The sequence below is a fragment of the Zootoca vivipara genome, chromosome 1 (genome assembly GCF_963506605.1).
Source record: "Zootoca vivipara chromosome 1, rZooViv1.1, whole genome shotgun sequence".
Lineage (NCBI taxonomy): Eukaryota > Metazoa > Chordata > Lepidosauria > Squamata > Lacertidae > Zootoca > Zootoca vivipara.
In genome coordinates this window covers 124,732,038-124,754,171 of record NC_083276.1, presented here as the reverse complement: position 1 = coordinate 124,754,171, position 22,134 = coordinate 124,732,038, and the positions used below count along the sequence as shown (strand labels likewise).

General features: G+C 40.8%; 1 protein-coding gene across 10 annotated transcripts; it reads left to right on the top strand.

Annotated features, from left to right (window-relative positions):
• Nucleotides 1–373: 373 nt before the first annotated feature.
• Nucleotides 374–22,134, top strand: ORC2 (origin recognition complex subunit 2). Of its 10 annotated transcripts, none has more exons than XM_060281609.1 (19): nt 374–450; nt 1,815–1,876; nt 2,701–2,801; nt 3,390–3,496; nt 4,331–4,468; nt 4,731–4,817; nt 6,668–6,760; nt 8,000–8,031; nt 9,400–9,460; nt 11,475–11,659; nt 13,053–13,151; nt 14,259–14,368; nt 15,513–15,645; nt 16,198–16,294; nt 19,017–19,163; nt 19,730–19,901; nt 20,795–20,856; nt 21,445–21,563; nt 21,991–22,134. In XM_060281609.1, the coding sequence occupies exons 4-19, from the start codon at nt 3,406–3,408 to the stop codon at nt 22,072–22,074; spliced, it is 1,710 nt and encodes a 569-aa protein (XP_060137592.1). In that variant the 5' UTR covers nt 374–450; nt 1,815–1,876; nt 2,701–2,801; nt 3,390–3,405; the 3' UTR covers nt 22,075–22,134. The 10 variants fall into 10 exon arrangements, with proteins under 10 accessions (XP_060137592.1, XP_034992864.2, XP_034992847.2 ...); XM_035136973.2 differs by having other exon boundaries at nt 374–474; nt 1,815–1,866; XM_035136956.2 differs by having other exon boundaries at nt 374–474; nt 1,815–1,866; nt 2,701–2,821.

Below are 22,134 nucleotides of genomic sequence, written 5' to 3'. Positions count from 1 at the left end.
AACTGGGATGAGGTGGGGGGGGTTGTTGTTTTGTTATTACGTTATGTACGTTTGCGTTTTTATACCGTAAGCCGCCTTGTGAATTTAATAATAAAAAAGGCCCAGAGGCTTGCTTAGACCCTAACCCGCTTCACTACAGGCCTTGGGAAGCGAAACGAACTGCCACGGAGGCTGAACTCGGCCTCAGGCCTTGTCAGAACACCACCAGTCCGCACAGACTTCCTGCGCGCTTCGTTCGCCTCACAACAGCTCCTTCCTCGCGGGCGGAGAGAAGGAAAGGGAGCCAATCGGCTCTAAGGAACAGTAACCCAATCGCAAACCCGAGCGTTCGGTTTCCCCTATGGGAAGGCGGCGACCAGCCCGGCCCCGGCCTATCAGAACGGAGATGGGCGTGGCCGTTGTCCCAGCGGACGGCGCGGGAAGTAGAACGCTAGTTCCGGTTGCGTGAGGGTCCGTTCTTGTTTATTCGCCTCTGTGAGTTTTAACGGGGGGCACTGGGCGGGGCCAACGGTGGGTGGCGAGTCGCCGCATACGCCGCGCGTTGGGCTCGGTCACGTGGCTTCTGAGGGGGCAACAGAAAGCTCGTGCGGGAAGGGGTTGGCGCGCTCTGCGTGTACTTTACCTGAGAGTAAGCCCCGGCCCCTTTGAATTCGAACGAGCCTTGCTTCCGAGTAGAGTAGCCTTGGCAGAATTGCTCTGTGTATCTCAAACGGAGGGCAGGAAGGCAGCCTCAAGTTCATGAGGACTAGTGCTTTGCCTCGTTTTGCCTCGCTTTTGCTTTGCTTTGTTAAACTCCCAATGGGCCGGTGGAAGGTTTGTCTTCCCCAAATCATCATGTTGACCGGCGCGGGGGATGTAGCATAAGCGCAGCTGAATTCAGCTGGCCTCGTGAATTGCCTCAGGACTGCTGCTTTTTAGTGGTTACGTTAGTTCCTGTCGGTTTATTTCACAGTTTAAATATTTGTTTGGGGGGGGGGGTATACACTTTCAAGGTAATTGCAAACATGTCTGCTGGGAAAGAAATCATGCGGAGTTAAGTGGCCCTTAATTTCTAGTGTACATAGCTCCCTGCCATTAATGTTTAAGCAGAATAACTCCCAGAGGTCAGCGGTATTTACTGGCGCTGTGGTCTAAACTGCAGAGCCTCTTGGGCTTGCCGATCAGATCAGCAGTTCAAATCCTCATGATGGGGTGGGTTCCCGTTGCTTTGTCCCAGCTTCTGCCAACTTGGCAGTTCGAAAGCACGCCAGTGCAAGTAGATAGATAGGTACCACTGCAGTGGGGATGTAAATGACATTTCCGTGCTTGCGCTCTGGTTTCTGTCACGGTGTCCCATTGTGCCAGAAGTGGTTTAGTCCTGCTGGCCACATGACCCGGAAAGCTGTCTGTGGACAAACACCGGCTCCCTCGGCCTGAAAACAAGATGAGTGCTGCAACCCCATAGTTGCCTTTGACTGGACTTAACCATCCAGGGGTCATTTATCTTTACGTTCTACCTTTACTCCCAGTCCAGGTAGATGTGCCTACAGTACATAGGATTGTAGCCTTGAGTTGCATGAATCAGGTTGCGAGTGTCATGGCTGTTAGTCTTACAACAAGAATCCAGGCACTTGTGTCCTAACACCGGCTATGTCAGTCTGCAATCTTAACCCCACTTACCTGGGATGAGGTCCCTTGATTAATGTAGGACTTATTTTTGAGTAGACATGGTTAGGATTACACTGAACATAATAGTTCATACACAAAGGACTCCTACTGATGTAATGGGGCTTTTCTCCTCCCCTTACTCCAACACCTTCAAAATTTTTTTGCAGGGTGGTGGTCAGGAGAAATCCCACAACAGCACAGGGGGAAGAGGAGAGTTTGGTAAGCTGAGGTATGCTGTTGTCATAATACTATGCTGAATTCTTCCCATAATTCTAACAGCAGACTTATTTTAGGAACAGTGTGTTGGTGCTTCTCATTGGCTCTCTCCATTTTGTTGCAAAGTGTAGTTTTAACTGTGCACTGTTCATTTCTGCAGTACGTTACTGATCTTCACCGTCTCAATTTTGTGAACGTTTGTGCAGTAATCTACATCCCACTTTGAAATTTGAGTCCTCAAAGTGACCAACACCATTTATAAAATGCAGCAGATACAGCAAGAAGCTCATGTTCAAAAATGAAACAACCAGGCACACTAGACATTAAATGCTCCTTCCCATAGGGTGATTGCTGTAAGTTGGCTCTTTGAGAGTCAGGCAGAGGACAATCCTACTGGAGGAGGCCCTGAATTTGCCTTTGCCTGCCTCCCTCACTCTTTTCTTTCCTGTCGAAGGGCAATTGGTGTCAGTTGGCCCAGGGCGGGGAAGACCTTACAATGCCTGGAGCTGCCCCTGATGTTTTCTTTGCCTGCCTCTCATTCCACAGGGTGGTTAGCATCACTTGGTCCTGTGCTAGGCCATCTGGCCAGGGGGGAGGGGAGATTGATGACTTTAAAATCACCAACAGATCTATGCAAGAAGAAAATGGTTGGAAAACTCAGATAAAACAAATCAGAGGCATAGTGTAAAAAATTACATAATGTACTTGGATTCCTTATCCATAGGTTGCAAGTTGTTGTTTTTAAATAGCTTTTTAAATTTTGGGAAATTTCAGTACGGTGCCATATCTACCCTTCTGACCATTTTAAGGTGTTTCTGGCTCACCCTTTCATTTCAGATTAAAGAAAATGTTGTATGGAACTTGGACAATGTAGGCTCATCCACTTAAGCTGTCTGACTCTGGAAGTGTATTCTCTCCAATCCTGTTCATGCTGATATGTAAGGTTGTTTTTATCTCTGTAAGTTCATTTGAGTAAAATTGGTTTTGAAGGTTGGGTTTTATGTGTTTTGAGGTGTGAAATCTTAATTTTGCTTTGCTTAAGATGTGGTTAACAACGGGGGTTCAGCCCAAAATTGAAGATGACTGCCAACATGGTGGTGCTAAATCCTAAGAAATTCTAGCAGGGAATTCACTGGGGAGATGATCCAATACCTTGTTTAAAACAACATCTGTTTAAATATTGCAGTCCTTAATGGTTGGGGGGGGGGACAGTACTTATTGTATAAATGGGTCAGTGCATTTGGCTGTTAACCAGAAAGTTGGTGGTTCGAGTCTGTCTTCCTAGGGTGGTTGTGGGCAGGATTCCTACTTTGCAGTGGGTTGGACTAGGTGACCATCACAGTCTCTTCCAACTCTACAATTCTATGATTCTCTGAAAGTAGAAAGGATTATTATTGCTGCTAATCTTTCTATGCTGCTGCTTGTATACCATGCATTTCAGGCTTGGTTACATCTCCTGTTGGTAATAAGGATAGTTTAATTGTACTTGTGCCTGGATAGGAACATGACACATACTTTGTCTTTAGTTGTAGGCTTCTTGCTATGAGTAATCCGAAGTTAAAGAAAAGCAATGTGATAGAGGTCAAGTTTGTGGCAGATGAGGATGTTGTAAAGCACATTTCTGAAGATGCAGGTATGAATTGCTTGTTAGTGCAAGGACACCTTATTTACGTAATTAAAAAATAGGGTACTACATTTCTCAGCTGGGTTTTTAAAAAAGTAATTAGAAACTCTGGATATCTTTAAATGCCTTTAAAGTTACATATTTTTTAAAAAGGAGAATGTCTGGTGCTTTTACAGTTTTTCTTTTGAGTGTATGCCATAATGGAAACCCAGGTTTTTCTAAGAGACCAAAACTCTTATCCATCATCTTGTTTCTTGAAGGAGGTGACTATTCTTTGCACAGTTCCCCCCGCCACCAATTATGATCTGCTTATAGATCAGGACAGACCTTTTATACACATTCGGAAATCTTCAGATTCAAGTTAATAATGTTCAGAACTGCAATGGTATTACTATCAGTAGGCCTTTGTACGCTTATACACTTAGGTTGAATAAGCAGTGGGGAGGTTTCTCAGAAGACTGACTAGTTTTGCTGCCTTGCCTTCAGTTGAATCCTTGCCATCTTTTGCGGAGTAATTGTTTTTGGTTGCCTTTTCTAAATAAAAACTGACTAAGGGATTTAGTCTGCTAGAATATGTTGCTCCCTTAGTATTTTGGTAAGAAAGTGTTCTGCTCCTCAATCTGAGTTGAATTAACTCTAAATGGAAAGAAATATATGTTACATGCAAAGGGTCTAAGGTTGTAGTGCTTAACACTTACTAGAATACAGTGGCTGTTACTTCCGAGGAAACACACAAAGGATGGTGTTGTAAGTGTGTATGCAGAGAAAGTTTTGCCAGAAACAGGAGAACAGTTAACTGTTCTTGCTTTGTTTGATATTAAAGCCTTACTGCTGCTCTTCCAGGTCATAAGGCTCGGAAGAACAAAGCTGCACATACGCTTGATGCAAAAAGATGGGTGAAAAAAACAGAAGATGGCTCAGATAATGAGTCTCGGGAAACTTTTGAAGAACAGGACTATGTTTCTGTCCTAGGCATCCAAGGTATTTATGAGAAAAGGGTAACACTTTGGAAAACTTTCCCCAGCTATTAGCCTTGTGAATGTTGGCTAAGAAATGGCTGTGTTCAGTATTGATATCAATACAATGTTATGTGGGCTGACCCACCCATTTTCACTGTAAACAATGTTTGCTCATTTAACAAAATGCAAGTCCTTTGCTGTTTGGCAGATAATTGTTATAATTTCTCTTCCCACTTCCCACAAGTTTGTTACTGAGGGTTTTTCTTTGTTTGGGTGTGTTTTAGGCTCTTTGAAAAATGGCTCCAGTGCAGGTGGTGGGGATTTCTTTCCATTCCAGACACCAAAACGCTCAAACAGGATGGCAGAAATGGGTATGGACTGTTTTGTTAAGCAAATCCTAGTCTTAGGAATGAAACTTGATCCTAGTCTTAGGAATGAAACTTTGAAGGAATAAAACTGTTCAGTCATTCAGTTACAGAATGCTTACTTTCTGTAATTGTTCTTATGGTTAAGCGCTTTAAAATGGGTTTTTCCCTGTAACTATTATTACTGTTTACATGCTGCTTTTCAAAAACTTTAGTAAAATTGAAATTTATTGTTTGTTTAACCCTGTTCTTATTCCTTGATTTTCTTTATCAACTAATTGCCTCACCACACTACCCAAAACAGTGAGTTGGCTGGACCTGTAAGTGACCTGGTTCACACTTAAATGTTAAACCATGGTTTGCTTAGCCTAATTGTGGCTTTTCTGAATGAACCCAGCCCACAGGCGAACCATGTGCAGGTATGGGTTGTTGTTGGCTTATGAGCTTGTTGGCTTATGGTTTGTTGTTGGCTTGTTTTTCAACTATTGTTTGATACTATCTCCAAACCAAATAGCCTTTCTTAACCATAGTTTATTTGAACCCTCCTCCCCAAGCTTGACAGGCTACAAAGGCTCAAGGCAAGAGCAGCTGGAAAACAAACCAAGCTTTGGAGAAACAAATTATGGCTTGTTTATTTGTATGGCTGGCTAAGCCAAATGTTGGCATAGCAAGACTATACAAACCTGAGCTCTTGGAGAAGAGCATACAGCTGCTTTGTTGCTGTGCAGTCCTTTCGAATTTGTGTCAAACTATCCCATAGTTTGATCTGATGCAGGCATAGGCAAACTCAGCCCTCCAGATGTTTTGGGACTACAACTCCCATCATCCCTAGCTAACAAGGACCAATGGTCAGGGATTATGGGAATTGAAGTCTCAAAACATCTGGAGGGCTGAGTTTTCCTATGCCTGATCTAATGCATCATCTGAACCAGACCTGATGGTTGAACTCTCTCCTCATCACAAGCCATGGTTTGGCGTAGTGTGTCATGTGAACCAGGCCAACTGGTAACTTGAGCAAACCATGGGTAAAGCAAGCCATAGCTGGGTGTTGTATGCGAACATGGCCAGTAAGCTACATAGGGTATAGGGCTGTTTTTGTGAGGCTGCCACAGAGCAGATTAATTTAGCTGCTTCACTTCCCTCCTCTCCTCACAGTGCAGGCCCATTCTTTCTGCTTTGACACTGTATATCTAGTGTTTGTCAGTGCTGTTGAACAACAAAATACAGTATTGGGATAGGAGCTTCACTTTTGCCACAGTCCTGAGAACCACATGAGTAAACTTTGTAGGGCTTGTTGAGGCTTTTGGCTTCTATTTCAGAACAGCAGCCTTTTTCCTTTGCATAACAATCTGCTTCTGAACCTGGGAGTTTAAAAGAGTTTTTAAAAGTGTTTGCGTAGCAACAGTTGTTTCAGTTCAAATGTTTACAAGAGAAAAATCCTATTTGGTCCATGCAAGTTTTGGTGCCTCTGAAGCAGCTGCAACATTATTGTTTTAAAAATGGTTGTGGTCACACGCTTGTGGTAATACCACCTTTCATCTGAGGATCACAGGACATTTGTATCATATTGCTTGTATTACCTTTGGCTTGTATTACCTTTGTACCAATATTTTGGTCTCACCTTTAACACTGTAATAAATAATGACTAATGAGCAGTTTATTTCTTCAACCTCATGTTTTAACAATGGCCTACACTAGCCTTCCCCAACATAGCACCCTCCATATGTTTTGAACTTCAACTCCCATCAGCCCCAGTTCAAAACATTTGGAGGGTGCTACATTGGGAAATGAGTTTTAAATTGTATTAATATGTTGTGTGCATGCTTCTTTAATCTAGCATTTTCCTTTGTTCAAAGCCTCTGAGCTAGCTCAGACAGCAGGTAGCAATGTAAAACATGAGAAGCTGAAGGATCCTGAAAAGGGAGCAAGTACTCCTCAAAGCAGCAATAGTAAGTTCCATTGACGTAATAAACTAAATTATCAAATGCTTTAGTAAGAGGTGTGTTTGGTAAAAGCTGCTTTTAAAAGGTTTTGCTTTGGGGAGAATTCACGTGTAGCTTTTACACTTACTATTTCCTGGGTTATATTTTCTAGTATCTAGGATTAACAGAATGGTTCTTAACTAGGGAAGGAGAATTAGAGTATGAATGTCTTGACAATAAAGGCAGATGAATATGTGCTCTTGATTAACGTGAGCCTTAATTTGACAAGCTAGATTGCTGATTTTTGCTAAATATTTAACACACTTTTTACCTTTTCTTCATCGTGATCCATGTGCCAAGGCACCTAGTTATTTGAAATGAAAGGTGGAATTTGGAATCCTGTATGTGTAGCTTTCTACTATACTTATTTATTGATTAACAAATTTGTTTTACTGCTTAAACATAAGACCTCTAAGTGGTTTACAAAAGACAATCTAAAATACTCATTTAAGATAGCAATAAAATCAAGCATTAAGAACAAGTTACATATAAAAAATTATACCTAAATCACATTCTAAAATGTTTAAGGAATGCATAACTAGTTAGCATGCAAGTTTCCACTAATAGGATGTGTTTTGCTTTGCAGATTGTAGGGATTTCACTTCTATTCTAGCACACTTTTAAAATTGTAGGATCATAATCTGCCACGGTTCCTGTGACTGCATGAATTGCGTGAGTGTTGAGTAAATGGCTCAGATAAACTACCTGGCAGTGACTTCAAGAAAGCGAGTTTTGCTCTACATATTTCTTGGTGTACAGTTTCTTGTCAGCTACTCGTACACGATCATAAATCTTATAGGTACTTGAGTCCCAGTATAAAAATATGCTGGTACTTGGGGATCATGTGTTATCTGAGAGTAGAATTTAGTTAAGATGCAATAAGCATTTAGGGAATGTGAAATAGTTTATTTAGGAAAGACTAGGGAAGTGGAGAAGCCTTGGCAGAAAACTCCCAGTGCTAGGCAGAGAATGAAACAGATAAAAAACATTCAATATAACTTAGTTCAGCCTTTTCACATGGGAAGGCACTGGATGAATTTGTCACCTGCATTAATTCTGCATAGAGATGAGGGTATTGTCCAAAGTTCAACATTATTTGCAATCTGAATTATTCTCTGGTATGAGCATCTGAAGATGCTTAGCTGAGGAAGTACAAAAGAGCTAATGTTTCTTGGTAATTTGTGACAGTCTTTGTTTAATTTCCAGAGTATTCTGCTTCAAGCAAAGGCAAGGTGGAGGTGAGTGGCAATTTTGAGTGGTTAAAAACATCAGTCATTGATGGAGAATGACCTTTCTCCATTACGTTTAGAATCTCCAAGTGTTGTCTTCAGTAATTTGGACAAATACAGGACTATCTGAGGCGGCTCTGAACATTTGTAATCCAGTATAATGCTTGTATTTACATGCAGCAACATGCAGTGTTGCTTCCTTTGACTGATCCTAAGATGGTATTAGGTAAAACTGTACAGCTTAGCTATGTGTTTTTTGTTAAGTTTTATCCAGCAGTGTCAATTGTATTGGAGGGAAGACATTTTCAGGAATTTCCCCTCCCCTAAATGTGACTAGGAGAGCTCCCAAACCCCTGGAACAGATTTAAGGGATGGGGCTGCAGCAGGAAGTGGATATAGCTGAAAATCGCTTCCCTCCCCATTCTGCAGATTGAACCTTACTGTCAGCTGAGTGATATATAAACCATTTATCTGGATTATATTGTTGACAAGAGATTTGAGTCATCTAGCAGAATAATATATACATCTTTGCGATGATGATAAGATGCACACCTCATGTAGCAGAAGAATGGGCTTTCCCTTCATATTAGTTGAGAACTCAGTAGCTGGAGATTTTAGGGAAAATAGCATATCATAAATGGCTACCTACATGGATTTTTCATGACGCAACTGCTCAAGCATTAAGATCAGCATGTACTCTCTGGCCTGCTGATAGCACATGCTGGCTTGGCAGGTATCACAGACAGATCCACCTTGGTAACAGCACTGCTGTATCCCTGGAAAGATCTGACAAGTTTCCCCTTCTTCCCATTTTTTAATCAGTATTGACCACTTTTTAAATTCTAGAAGACATTTTATTATTGATTATGTTTGTTTTTACTGATGGTGTGATTGTTACGTTTTAATTTAATCTTATATATTCTTCAAATTGTTATTGTAATCTGCTTTGAAAAGTTGGGTTTAAGTAACTTGAAAATATAGCTTATGGATCTTCCTTGAAATATCAACTCATTGCTTCCTGGGTATGAAATAACCTTGAGAATAGATTGAGACTGCTTCTGGTGTTCTGCAATTATCCATAAGACATTTCCAGATCTATTTCAGATATGAGTTCAGGCTTAATGTATTGATATGAAATTGGTACATGATAGCTGTAAATCTGTAGGTTTGGAAGAAACTGATCTAGACTATCCTAGAAATAGAAACAAGTACAACTTGGGTTCTTAACTGACTTTGCTCAGTCTCTAGGTCTAATAATAATGAGATTCCACAACTAGATTCTGCAGGTTACATTCAGTTTTTGTGTTTAAGATTTTCTAAACCATGTAAACAGATGAGATTTTATTTACAAGATACTTAATATGATTGCTTTATTAGCAGAGTAAAAAGAATGAATTCATATCAAAAACACCTTACAGACTCAGGAAAAGAATTACAGGTAAGCATTTGTATTAAATTCAAGCTAATATAGTTCAGTGGTGTTTTATAAGATGAGATTTCATTCTTGTACTCTGCCTTTCAGTTGTGACATTAGAGTATAACAGTTGCTGTATTGCCAGCAACTAATCTTGTGGCACCTTGGAGATGAATAAAACTATCATCACATAAGCTTTCGGGATGGGATTCACCTAAGGAGCTGAATCAGCAGAAGCCCCCCTCTCCTCCCCCTGCTCAACTACTGAAATTGACTTGTGGGGGTTAGGGGAACCCCAAGGGCAGGTTGGGAGGAAGATAGGGGGAAATTGTTTTGTCTGGCAAGATGAAATGCTTGCTCAAACACAATGTTCGTCATAATGCAATGCTGAATTCTATCCTCAATTTTTTATGCTCTCTCTTTTATGCTTTAGTATTCACTAAGGTTCGCTCACACTAGACCTATTGAAATTAATGGACCTAACTTAAATGTGTTCATTAATTTCAGTGGGTAAAATTTAGTTGAACACCCAATATGTGGAAAAGCAGTACAGTCGTACCTCAGAAGTCGAACGGAATCCATTCCAGAAGTCTGTTCGACTTCCAAAATGTTCAGAAACCAAAGTGTGGCTTCCGATTGGCTGCAGGAAGCTCCTGCAGCCAATCAGAAGCCACGGAAGTCCTGTTGGATGTTCAGCTTCCAAAAATAGTTCACAAACTGGAACATGATTGTAACCTAATGAAGGCAGCATGTTGTATGAGGTTTTATGTTTCATACCTCAGGTGAACTGTTAACCCTCACTGCCGCTATTGTATAGATTACCAGTGAGGTTCATTGATACAGTGTACTTGAATTAGCACATCAAAACATGGAAGAATCGTATGGGCCTCCCTTCCTGTGTGCTTCAGTGACACAGAGATTTGTCCCAATACCAATTCCAAAAGCTGTTGCCCAGATGCTGGGAGATAGATCCAGATGTAACTTTTCCTTAATGTGTTGGTGTGGATTAAGTAGTCTTAATTCTGTAGTGTCCACCCACTATTTTTAGATTGAAAATGCTTCAGTTCTGAGTGGGGGGGGGGGTTGAATACATTATGGCAGATTTCTGGGTTTTTTTCTAATCTGTGCAATCATTTTTCCACATTGACATATACAAATTGTGGTGTGCAGTAGATATTGTTCCCTGTATTTCCAGTGTTCAGACAAAGTACTCCAAAGTACACCACTAAAATAACCCCACCTATGCGGAAGACGGAGGTTTTGACAGGTTCAGGGGAACCCAGGCTTTGCAGATGTTCAGAAAAACAGTTAGTCAAAAAGCAAAGCAAAAAATTGGGGACAACCCAAAGCAGACCACTGATGACAGAGTGTGTTTAGTGACCATTAAGTTATGGCTGATTGGGAGCAGGGGAGGAAATGAAGTACCTGGACTCCACAGCAGCATTTCAGTTGTGTCCTTCAGGTCTACTTGGATATTGGGAAGCCTTGGGTTAGGCAGTGGCTTATTTTCTTGCCACATACTGTGTTCTTTCCCCAGTTTTCCCCTACCTAGACTATGTTGAGATTCTGCTGTTACCTTATTTAAGAAGGTGACTCTGTGGCTTATACAGTGGTACATTGGTTCTCAAACTTAATCCGTTCCGGGAGTCCATTCGACTCCTGAAACCGTTCGAAAACCAAGGTGCAGCTTCCAATTAGCTGCAGGAGTTTCCTGCACTCAAGTGGAAGCTGCATCAGATGTTCAGCTTCTGAAAAACGTTCGCAAACTGGAACACTTCTGGGTTTGCGGCATTCGGCAGCTGATTTGTTCGACAACTAAGCCGTTCGAGAACCAAGGTATGTGTGTGAGGTGAAGGGAGAACTCCATTTACTACCTGTAAGGAAACGTTTATGTGCTCTATCAATTACGCACCACTTGTAAGTGGCCTTTTTTTCTATCCAGTATATGCAATATAAAGTTGAAGTACAGAATTTCCAGTGTACAAGATTAGTTAGGAATGGAAACTCACAAGTCTCTTGCCCAATGTTTCCTTTTTAGCTTTAAATATGTGTTCTGATACGGAAAGTGATTATTCCACTTCATGCTCCGAAGAAGAAGATGATGACAGCTGTAAAGAAACTACAGATAATGCTGTCGATCCAAAATTGCTAGCCAGACCCCAGACATCATCTGCTACAGCTAACAAAGAAACGCCAGCTAAGAAGCTGAAGAGAGAAGTTCCTGTGAGTGTGGCTGCACTTCAGTTTGTTAATCACATTGGCTATTGGCTATAGAAATAAGGGCTTCTCAAAACATTTCTACTATCAGTCAAACATTGAATTAAATGCGGGCCCATCTCTGACAGGAAACATTGCGGATGTGCTTAGGTAAAGGTAAAGGGACCCTGACTGACGCTGGGGTTGCAGCACTCATCTCGTGTTATTGGCCGAGGGAGCCAGTGTACAGCTTCCAGGTCATGTGGCCAGCATGAGAAAGCTGCTTCTGGCGAACCAGAGCAGCACACAGAAACGCCATTTACCTTCGTGCTTGGAGCGGTACCTATTTATCTACTTGCACTTTGACGTGCTTTCGGACTGCTAGGTTGGCAGGAGCTGGGACCGAGCAACGGGAGCTCACCCCGTCTCAGGGATTCAAACCGCTGACCTTCTGATCAGCAAGCCCTGGGCAGTGTGGTTTAACCCACAGCCCCACCTGCGTCCCTTAAACTTAGTGGCAGTTTAATCCCAATTAGTTTTGAATCTTACAGGCTTAATTCTGCAGAAAGGCACATCCTCTGACTTTTGAAAGGTACACGGGAAATAACCTTTCTGCAATATTTCCTTGGACTTGTCAGGGCAGGAGATGCTGTCCCAGATTTACATGTAAAGACCCCTAAGTGTGATATATGAGGTCTTACACAGCTTGGGACCTGCACCCTTCAAGGAGAGCATTCTCCCATACAGGCCTGGATGTTGTGTTGCGATCTGGAATGCAGGCCCTTCTGATGGTCCCATATTTCATTGGGGGTTGCTTATGCAAGTACCCTGAATTAGGGCTTTCTTGGGGGGAGGGGTGCATAATTATAGCATTCCTTCCCCTCTGAACACTGACTCATGAATTTTAGGCACCTGCTGAAGACACATGATGGACGTTAATTTTTGAGCCCATTGGTTCAGTATTCTATAATTTCTAGTGATTTAAATGGGTTGATACAGATTTTTATTGTGTTGTTTTAAGAATCCTCTGGAATTGCATATGACAATGAAGACAATGCGCCTCTTTACTTAGATTTAAGTCCCTGTGTGTGCAATGGAATTTATTCACAGGTAGGGGTTTCTAGGATTGCAGCCTAACAGTACAGTGCTATTGCATGCCTACTTGGAAGCCTTAACTGAGTGCTTTCATTTACTCCCAAGTAAGTTTGCATAGGATTATATCCTTAGTCTATGATAAACTTTGTTGTATACTTTTTGCCTTCTTCTTGGCTAAGGAATAATGATGGTGAGATAGCTATGCATGAAATAACGTGCATTTAGACTTTTTCCTTTTCTTCTCAATTTTCTGCTATCCCTTTTCCCCTTCCCCTTCCACCATTACTGAAGCAGCTTCCCACTGTGCATTTCTCTCTTCCTGCAGAATAATTTGGTGGAAGAGTATTTTGAAGCACATGGCAGTTCCAAGGTTTTGACTTCTGACCGAACACTTCAGAAGCTACAGAAAGAAAAACTGGATCAGGTACAGTATGTGTTATGAGGGACTATTTGTATCAGAATTTTCTCTTGAGGTCTTTGTTCAGAGAAACTTCTAGCAACTCTCTGTGCTTGTTCTTGGATGGACCCAGTGGTTGCTTGCTTGGTTGGTTGATTTTACCTTACTGGTAGTAGCACAGTTTGAGTTGTAATGCTGAAAACAGTGAGAAAAACTTTACAACAAAAAGGGCTTGGTTAAGCTAGAAGAGGGGTGTGGAACCTCTGGCCTGCAGGCCATTCTTGCCTCACCACCTTGGCCCACAAGGGCATTTTCCACAAACCATGCCCACCTGCCAATCAGCTTGCATCACTGTTGATGTCAGCTGGTGGGCAGGACCTTTTTGGAAAGTCCACCCAGCCATTCCACATTGATCTATCCACCTCCAAAAAGGATCAGCATGGGGCAGACTTTCCATCCTGCTTTTGTTGCATGTGCAGCAAAAGAAAGCAGACCTGGGTTTTTTCTTCATCGCTTTGTAATGGAGCAGTCCCTGCAAAAGCCAGTGTTCAAAACTCCCATTGTTCTAGGCGTATTTTGCGACAGAGAATTTCATTAGCACAAGCAGTTTCTGAGCTCGGCGCAGTACCGCACCTAAGATTTCAGATTAAAACTGCAGAGTGGAAGGAAAGGAGGACCTTTTTTGCCTCCCCACTTCCAGCTAGTCTCTGAAGACTGGAGAAGAGACCCTCTTAAGAATACGAGGGGGGTAGGCAGGGGAAGGACTAGATCGTGCGAAAAATGAACATAATATTTTAGATGCAGTTCATTCATTTTCAGCTTTGCATTCTTGTTATTAAAAAAGTGTGCCTAGACATTCCGTTGTTGCGCCCATAACCTAACTTTAAGGTGCCATTTAGCTCCTAGCCTTCATATCTCAGTTTCTAACACTGGCTCTGACAGATACTGCTCCATCATGCAATGCTGAAGAAACAGGCACTTCTTTCCCTGCTGAGACAGAAAAGTGGGGCCTGGTTGAAAGCAGGTACCTTTTGCAGCGGTTTCTCCCACCCTGTTTTAATTAGAAATGTATTGCTTCATTTCTTTCAGCCCTGCACCTATTCTAATGGCTTATTTTTTCCCTTCCTGATCTAGGAGTCCCTGCAAAACATCTTGAAAAACGTACCTGTTGCTTTTGCTTCTGAATGTGAGGCGTTAACCAAGCAACATGAATCTCTCTTTTACAAATGGATGTTGCAACTGCAGTAAGTATCTGGTGGGCTTCTGTAAGAACATGCAATATACAGTGTTCTCTTGAAACAAATTGAAGTTGTAATTAAGCCTAATTGTTTCTTAGGCTCCGAAATAGTTTTCATTGAATAAAACCACATTCACTTCTATGGTGCAGTTAATGTCTGGAGTTGAGCTCTTTGTAAAAGGAATCTCATGTGGATGATGTTTGAGGGATGGAAATGCCTTCAACCCGGTTTCTTAAACAGATAGGAAACTTATCTGATATAAAGCAGTCACAAATCTTCTGGGTAATAGCTGTTGGTTTTCTATAACAGAAAAGTACATGGGATTTAAATAGATCCTAGAATGTAAATATCTTTTAGCTAATTGTCATATCTGCATTCCAGGTTGAATATATGAGAGAGAGGTACAGATTGGGTGCTGTTCACAGTATAGCTGCACTTATTTCCATTCCACTGAAGACACTGCAAGTTGACATCAGGAAAATAAACAGATAATAGGCATAGATGCTGCTTTTAGCATTTATGATGCAGAACTGAAGCCAAATGAGGAAGTGTAGGGCCTTTATTACATTTCTGTTTTCCAAGTTGCTCATTGTTCTCCCCACCACCACCATTTTATCTTTACAACAACCCTGTGAGGTTGGTTAAGCTGAGAGACTGTGATTGTCCTAGTGAACTTAATGGGTGGGTAGAGATATGCATCTGCATCTCTCCGGTGTGATACTGTAACCTCTATATCACATCAACTCTGTGTTTATCTCCTGCAGGTTAAAAAAAAGTAGGCCCCTACAGTAGTTTTGTTGCATACTCTGCTTCAGAATTGGAATTGTCTCTGTTCCCTCTTCCTCTGCTGCTTTGCAAGTAGGCAGCAAACAAACATGACAGTGGGAATCTCATTCTTTCTGCTGAGCATTTAGTTTTGCTTTTCAGGACTGGAAAAGGATCGGAGGTTTCTTCAAAGATACTAAATTTAAACAAACTTCAATTGTTGTTATTATTCAGGAATGAAGATGGAATAAGTGTTTACAAAGAAAAAAACAAATACAGTTCTAACTGTCAGAATAACAAAAAGTAAAACACTGTTCTCAATAAGAACACTTTCAATAGGTTATGCACTATATTGTAAATTTCAGAGACGTTTTCTTTCTTGCAGCCTAGGATTCAATATTGTGCTATATGGATTAGGTTCAAAGAAAGCTCTGTTGGAGAATTTTCGCATTTCTCTTCTTCAAGATTCTGTTCATATTGTTGTGAATGGGTTCTTCCCCAGCATCACCGTGAAATCGGTAAGAAAAAAAGAGACCTATATGCATGCATGCATTCAGAAAAGTAAACAAAAGCTTCAATACAAACTGCATGGTTTATTGATAGATTACCATTATTTAGAACACAGCTCAAATGAAGTTGGTTTACATTCGGTTCCTCTCTTAATTCTACCAGACAAAGGCTCCAGTACAAAGGCAGTCCATGGTTTTGGTCTGCTTTGACTTCCTATATGGGTCTTCATTTGCAAATGCTGTTTATATGAAAGGGCAAGTTGCACTGGTTGGAATGTAGAAAAACCTGCCTAGTCTGTGTTTTAAGTTTATACTTAAGAAACCTGAAAACTGCTAAGGATTGTTTCAGATATTGCAAAGTTTGTATATGGAAGGCTCTTCTGTGTATTGTATGTGTGGATGTTTTCACTACATGTTGCTTTCAATATAGGAATTCTGCGAAAGTCTTAATATTGAGACAGCGGTTTTTAACTTGAGTTAAGCTCTCTTTGAAAAACCATGCTTAAAAAACAACAACACAGTTTCAAAGGAAAATGGCAACCTGCTGTTTTTCTGTTCCAGATTCTTAATTCCGTAACAGAGGAGGTGCTGGATCATGTGGGCACTTTTCGCAACTCCCAGGATCAGCTGGACTTGATTGTGAAAAGATTTAAAGAAGGTAATACAGAGTGGTTTAAATTATGGAATGTAAGAATGAAATTTACGGCTTGTACATCACTGAAAGAAATCATCTATAAGATGATGTACATGTGGTATATTACTCTGATGAAATTATCAAAAATGTTCAAGTCCGGAGATAAAAAAAATGTTGGAAATGTGGAATCAAAGAGGGAAACTTCATCCATATGTGGTGGTACTGTGAAAAGGTAAAGTGCTATTGGGAGAACATATGTAATGAAATAAAAAAGATTCTAAGATATACAATAAAGAAAAAGCCAGAGGCCTTCCTGTTAGGAATGGTAGGTGAGGAAGTAGAGAAAAATGATGTAAAGATATTCCTCTATGCGACAACAGGAGCAAGAATAATCCTAGCTCAGGTTTGGAAACAAGACCAAATTCCAACAATAGAGGACTGGCATAAGAAGATGGTGGAATACATGGGGATAGCTAGATTAACATCAAAAATAAGACAGCAAGATAACAAAACGTATGAGAAAGAATGGGGCAAATTCATGAAATATATGGACAAGATTGTGGAAATATAAACAAACCGGCAGAATGAAAACAACCTCATAACTAACGTTTATAATTCTTTATTGGTTATTTAGGAAGAATAACAAATTCAATGTATAACTAAATAAGACAATTAGACAAATTTATATGGCATATAAGATGGAATGACATAAGTATGAAAATATAATTTTGAATGATTGTGAATATATCGTGTAACAGTGAACCTATGATTTAAAGCATAAAGAATGTTAAACTGCGTAAGCTAAAGTAAGACTATAAAAAGACAGAGGAAGGTAGGGCGCAAATCACATTTCAGTATTTGCATAAATGTTAGTTTTATGGATATGTCTCTTTCTTTTCTTTTTTTGGTGCCTTGTTTATTTTTATTTTTCCGAATTTTGGGAAAAATTTGCTTTATGTATATACAAAGTTGAAGAAACTGTGGTGTATGTGTAATGAAATTTGGATATTGGATATTAGAAATGGAAACTAAATAAAAATTATTGGGGGGGGAAATAAAGAAGGTAATACAGATGGGCCAATATATTAGAAGTTGGGAGTCTTCCTAAGTTAAAAAAAAGATTGGATGAAACTAATGATTTGGTTTACTCATATATTTATTGCCTGTTCAAATACATTGATTATAATGGTGCTTAATCTGGCAATTCATCTAGGATGCAATACCAATTTATAAAACATGGGACTTGCTCCAGTAGGCTTTGAGTTATTACTGTGGGTCTACACATTATAGTTGGGATTGATAACTAGGCATTAGTTTCAACTAAACAGTTGTGCAGTTCAGTCTGAGGGTGCCAGACTCCCTTAAATTCCTGGACCCCCAGGAATTTAGAAATTAAAGAAGCCTCCTCCTAAGATAATGCAGGTATTTTAAAAATGACACATAAAAGTGTGAAACTCACTGTGTGGCAGTTTTAGAATTGATTTTTTGCAGCAAAATATATTCCTAAGTAAAGTGAATATATCTTCCCTTATTAAGAAAATTCACTATTCAGGATACCAAAATGGGCCCAGTCAAGGTGCAGTAGTGGGCCCTGGAATTGTGGCATCCTAGCCTTTTGGGAGATGATTTCAGACCATCAGCAACTGTGTTTCAAGAAGCTAACTTAGTTTCTGTATTTATATAGCTACACATAATGGGAGTTCTTTGGGAAATTCATAACATAAAACCTATCCTCCCTCAATTAAAATTCAGTGAGTTGCATCCAATGCTCTCCATACACTCTCTTTGCTTTTAGATACTTAGAAGTACTAAAAGGAGGAGTAGAAGGTTGGAACAAACACGTTAATCCGACATCTTGCCAGATGATGTCACCACACCCGAGGTTTTTTTTAAAAAAAGCAAAATTCTTCACATTCAGTTCATTTCCCAGTCTCTCTGGTAAAGGTAAAGGGACCCCTGAACATTAGGCCCAGTCGCGGACGACTCTGGGGTTGTGGTGCTCATCTTGCTTTATTGGCCAAGGGAGCCAGCGTACACCTTCCGGGTCATGTGGCCAGCATGACTAAGCTGCTTCTGGTGAACCAGAGCAGCACATGGAAACGCCATTTACCTTCCCGCCGGAGCGGTATCGATTTTTCTACTTGCACTTTGACATGCTTTTGAACTGCTAGCTTGGCAGGAGCAGGGACTGAGCAACAGGAGCTCACCCCATCGCGGGGATTCGAACCACCGACCTTCTAATCGGCAAGCTCTAGGCTCAGTGGTTTAATCCACAGCGCCACCCACATCCCTAGTCTCTCTGGTACTGAATCTAAAAAATGCAAGATATGAGAGGAGTTTTAAAAACAAAATTTTGGGTGGGAAAATATAGCATGGGTTAAAATGGAATTCTTTTATTCAGAATACATGTTTGTATTAGTTTGCATTACTAGCCATGAATCTTGGATTCCTGGCCGCATAAATATAGGCTGAAGGCAGCCCTGTTTAGGGAGGCTTTTAATGTTTAATAGATTACTGTGTTTTATTTTTCTGTTGGAAGCCGCCCAGAGTGGCTGGGGAAACCCAGCCAGATGGGCGGGGTATAAATAATAACTTATTATTATTACTATTATTGTTTTTACCTGAATGGGATTTTTGGAGGTGATGAGCAGCCACAGAAAGCTTGTCAGCATTTGGCTGCAGCTAGGTGACTTTCCTACTTCTTGACACCCTGTTTTTAACCCTTGTACTTCTTCTCATTTGCCAGATCCTTCGCTGGAGCTCTACCTGCTCATCCATAACTTGGACAGTCCAACATTGAGAGGAGACAAAAACCAACAAATCCTAGCACAATTGTCATGTCTTTCTAATATCTACCTCATAGCATCTATTGATCATATTAATGCACCACTCAGTGAGTTCTTAGGCCTTTCAGCCCTCTAGCTTAAAAAATTCATCTTAGTCATTGGGAACATCTGTTTGGTACATATGTAATGCATTCTGTAGCCATATTCAGATGCATTTCTTAACCATGGCTTGGTATTATAGCTGAACACAAGCTTGCCCACAAAGCAGGTATTAGCATTATGTACCCGCGTGTTAGTCATTAATAGTTATGGAGTCCACATGGCATCTTGGACCAATTGAGTTTGTAGTGTTGGGGACACTGTTTACAGCAGGCATCCCCAAACTGGGGCCCTCCAGATGTTTTGGTCTACAACTCCCATGATCCCTAGCTAACAGGACCAGTGGTCGGGGAAGATGGAAATTGTAGTCCAAAACATCTGAAGGGCTGAAGTTTGGGGATGCCTGGTTTACAGGAAGGCTGGGGAACCTGCAGCCTCTCCTCCTTGTTCCCACTGTATTTTCCCACACAGAGCCCGATTTGGGGAGCATCCTCCCACCCCTCCCAAAATCTCCACATAAAGTGGAGTTACTGTACATAATTTTTTACTTTTTCTTTCTTTTCTGCTCTTGTAGTGTGGGATCAAGCAAAGCAAAGCATGTATAATTGGTTGTGGTATGAAACGACCACTTACAGTCCTTATGTAGAAGAAACATCCTTTGAGAACTCCCTCTTGATACAGCAATCTGGGTCTTTAGCTTTGAGCTCTCTCACTCATGTTCTGCGCAGTCTCACTCCTAATGCAAGGTAAGAACTCTTCTGTGATGTTCAAGTGTTGGGGACCTTCGCTATGACCAGAGGGCTAATTCTCGGGTACTAGGGGAGGAAAGTGATTTTTACATAAAATTTCAGTAGTGGTACCTCGACATCCGAAGGTTTTGACTTCTGAAGTCGGCAAACCTGGAAGTCTTTTCGCCACACGCACGTTCTGCGCCTGCGCAGAAGCGGCGTGCAGTGTCGGCGCATGTGCAGAAGCGCAAAATGCGCTTCAACAACCGAAGAATTCAACTTACGAAGAGCGCCGTGGAATGGATCGCCTTCGTAAGTCGAGGTACCACTGTATTGGAAATGGAAAGCTGCTTTTTCATGTTACAAATAGGGAAACAAGTCCTGAATGCTATTTTCCTAGTGCCTCAGAGTTCATGTTACCTAATATTTGCTAGAAACACAGCAGTGGGAGACTCCAGATCTTTCCCCGCTATATTGTAGAATCTACAGTGTAGATCATGACTAATATAGCCCTACAGATTATCTTCATTTTCCCTTTTGTTCTCACAGAAGGGTTATGCTGTATCAACAGAAATGATGTTTCCCACACAAAATAATTAGTAGAATTAGTATAGCTGGCGGGAATTTTTTTTTAAAAGGTTTTCCTCAGAAGGAAGTCTGTAGTTTGGAATAAATGTGGATTTTCAGCAAGGGTGTAAAGGGAGGGGGAGCAAATGCTTTGGTACACAACAGAGGGAGCTGTTCCTGTTCTGGGTGGAATCACAGCAGAAAGTACAAAGCCAGGAACAGAAATAGGATGTTAAAAGTGGTTGCCTGCATGATTAAGCCCTTTTTATTTTCAAAACATGTTTCCTCCCATATTGTAAGTTATATTTCTAGTCTTGTTTAAAGATACTTCTTTTACTTATCAGGGGGATTTTCAGACTTTTGGCAGAATATCAATTGGAAAATAAGGATAACACCTCATACCCAGGTAATTCAACAGACACAAATTCTTAATTCTTTCTGGAGGTCAAACTAGGGTAGCACTAGGACATGAGCTTTAGCTTAAGTCATGGATTCTGGGCACAATGCCTATATAAATGTGATGAAACTTCTGTTTTATGTGAGTATCAGTTGGTACTGGGCATGTGGACACTTGCTGCAGCAATTCATATGAATGGGTGAGATTGTAAGCTCTTCCAATTGTCATGAAACTGCCGCTGAAATGTAGCATTGCTTTGAACTGAATGAGAGGACTGACTAGGGACTGAAGTGTACAATATTTGAGAGCAATCTTAGAAGCCTTGCTTTCAGTGCTATCTCAGGTAGGAAAAGATCGAGAAAGGAAGTTTTGAGGAAATCAATCCTTTTCCCCATTTTTTGAATTGAAATTTTGATGGAACACAAAGGGTGGGGGGACATTTCTAGTGCATGGCTTTCTCAAAGAAAAATCTTCATACTACCTTTTTTGATTAAAACCTCCTTCAAGCATTATACAGACATTAGCAACATTGATCTTCATTTGAGGAAGACCTCACTTTTAATGCTAGGCGTTCCATTGCTTCTTTTCTCCTGCTAGGACTTTCCTTCCAAGATTTCTACCAGCAATGTCGGGAAGCCTTCCTGGTCAATAGTGATCTAACTCTCAGGGCTCAGCTCACAGAATTCAGGGACCACAAACTCATTAGGACTAAGAGGGTAAGTGAGGCTGCTGTAGACATGCTAATGTGACTATTTGTTTAACAATGCCTGTGCTGCAGAAAAAATCAAGAGTGTATGATTCTGGTTACAGGGTGAATGACAATAGAACTACAATTAAATATTTGTGGTGTGTTTTTATAGACAGAAGTATCACACGTGTGTTCATGGTATTGAAACAAGCCAAAGGTTGCTTATACTGTTGTGAAAGTTTCCATCTAAAATGTGGAAGCAGTCTTCTACAGATTTCTGGTAGGTCATTGGATCGTGCCTTGTGAGGAAGAAATGTGCTTCAGTTTATTCTAGTAACGTAGCATAACTTGAGAGGGCAAATCCCTATCAGTGCATGACTGCTAGTTGGATTGAACAAAAATGCTTTGTTATTCTTATGCCTCGGAACTAATCGAAATAGTGTGCTTGTTTTCAGGGTGCTGATGGAGTTGAATATTTATTAATTCCTGTGGACGCTGGGACCTTGACTGACTTTTTACAGAAAGATAATGATGTTTGAAGGCTCTGAAATGTGCAATAGCAAATGCTCTCAAGAGCTGCTGGAATACTGCCTACAGTG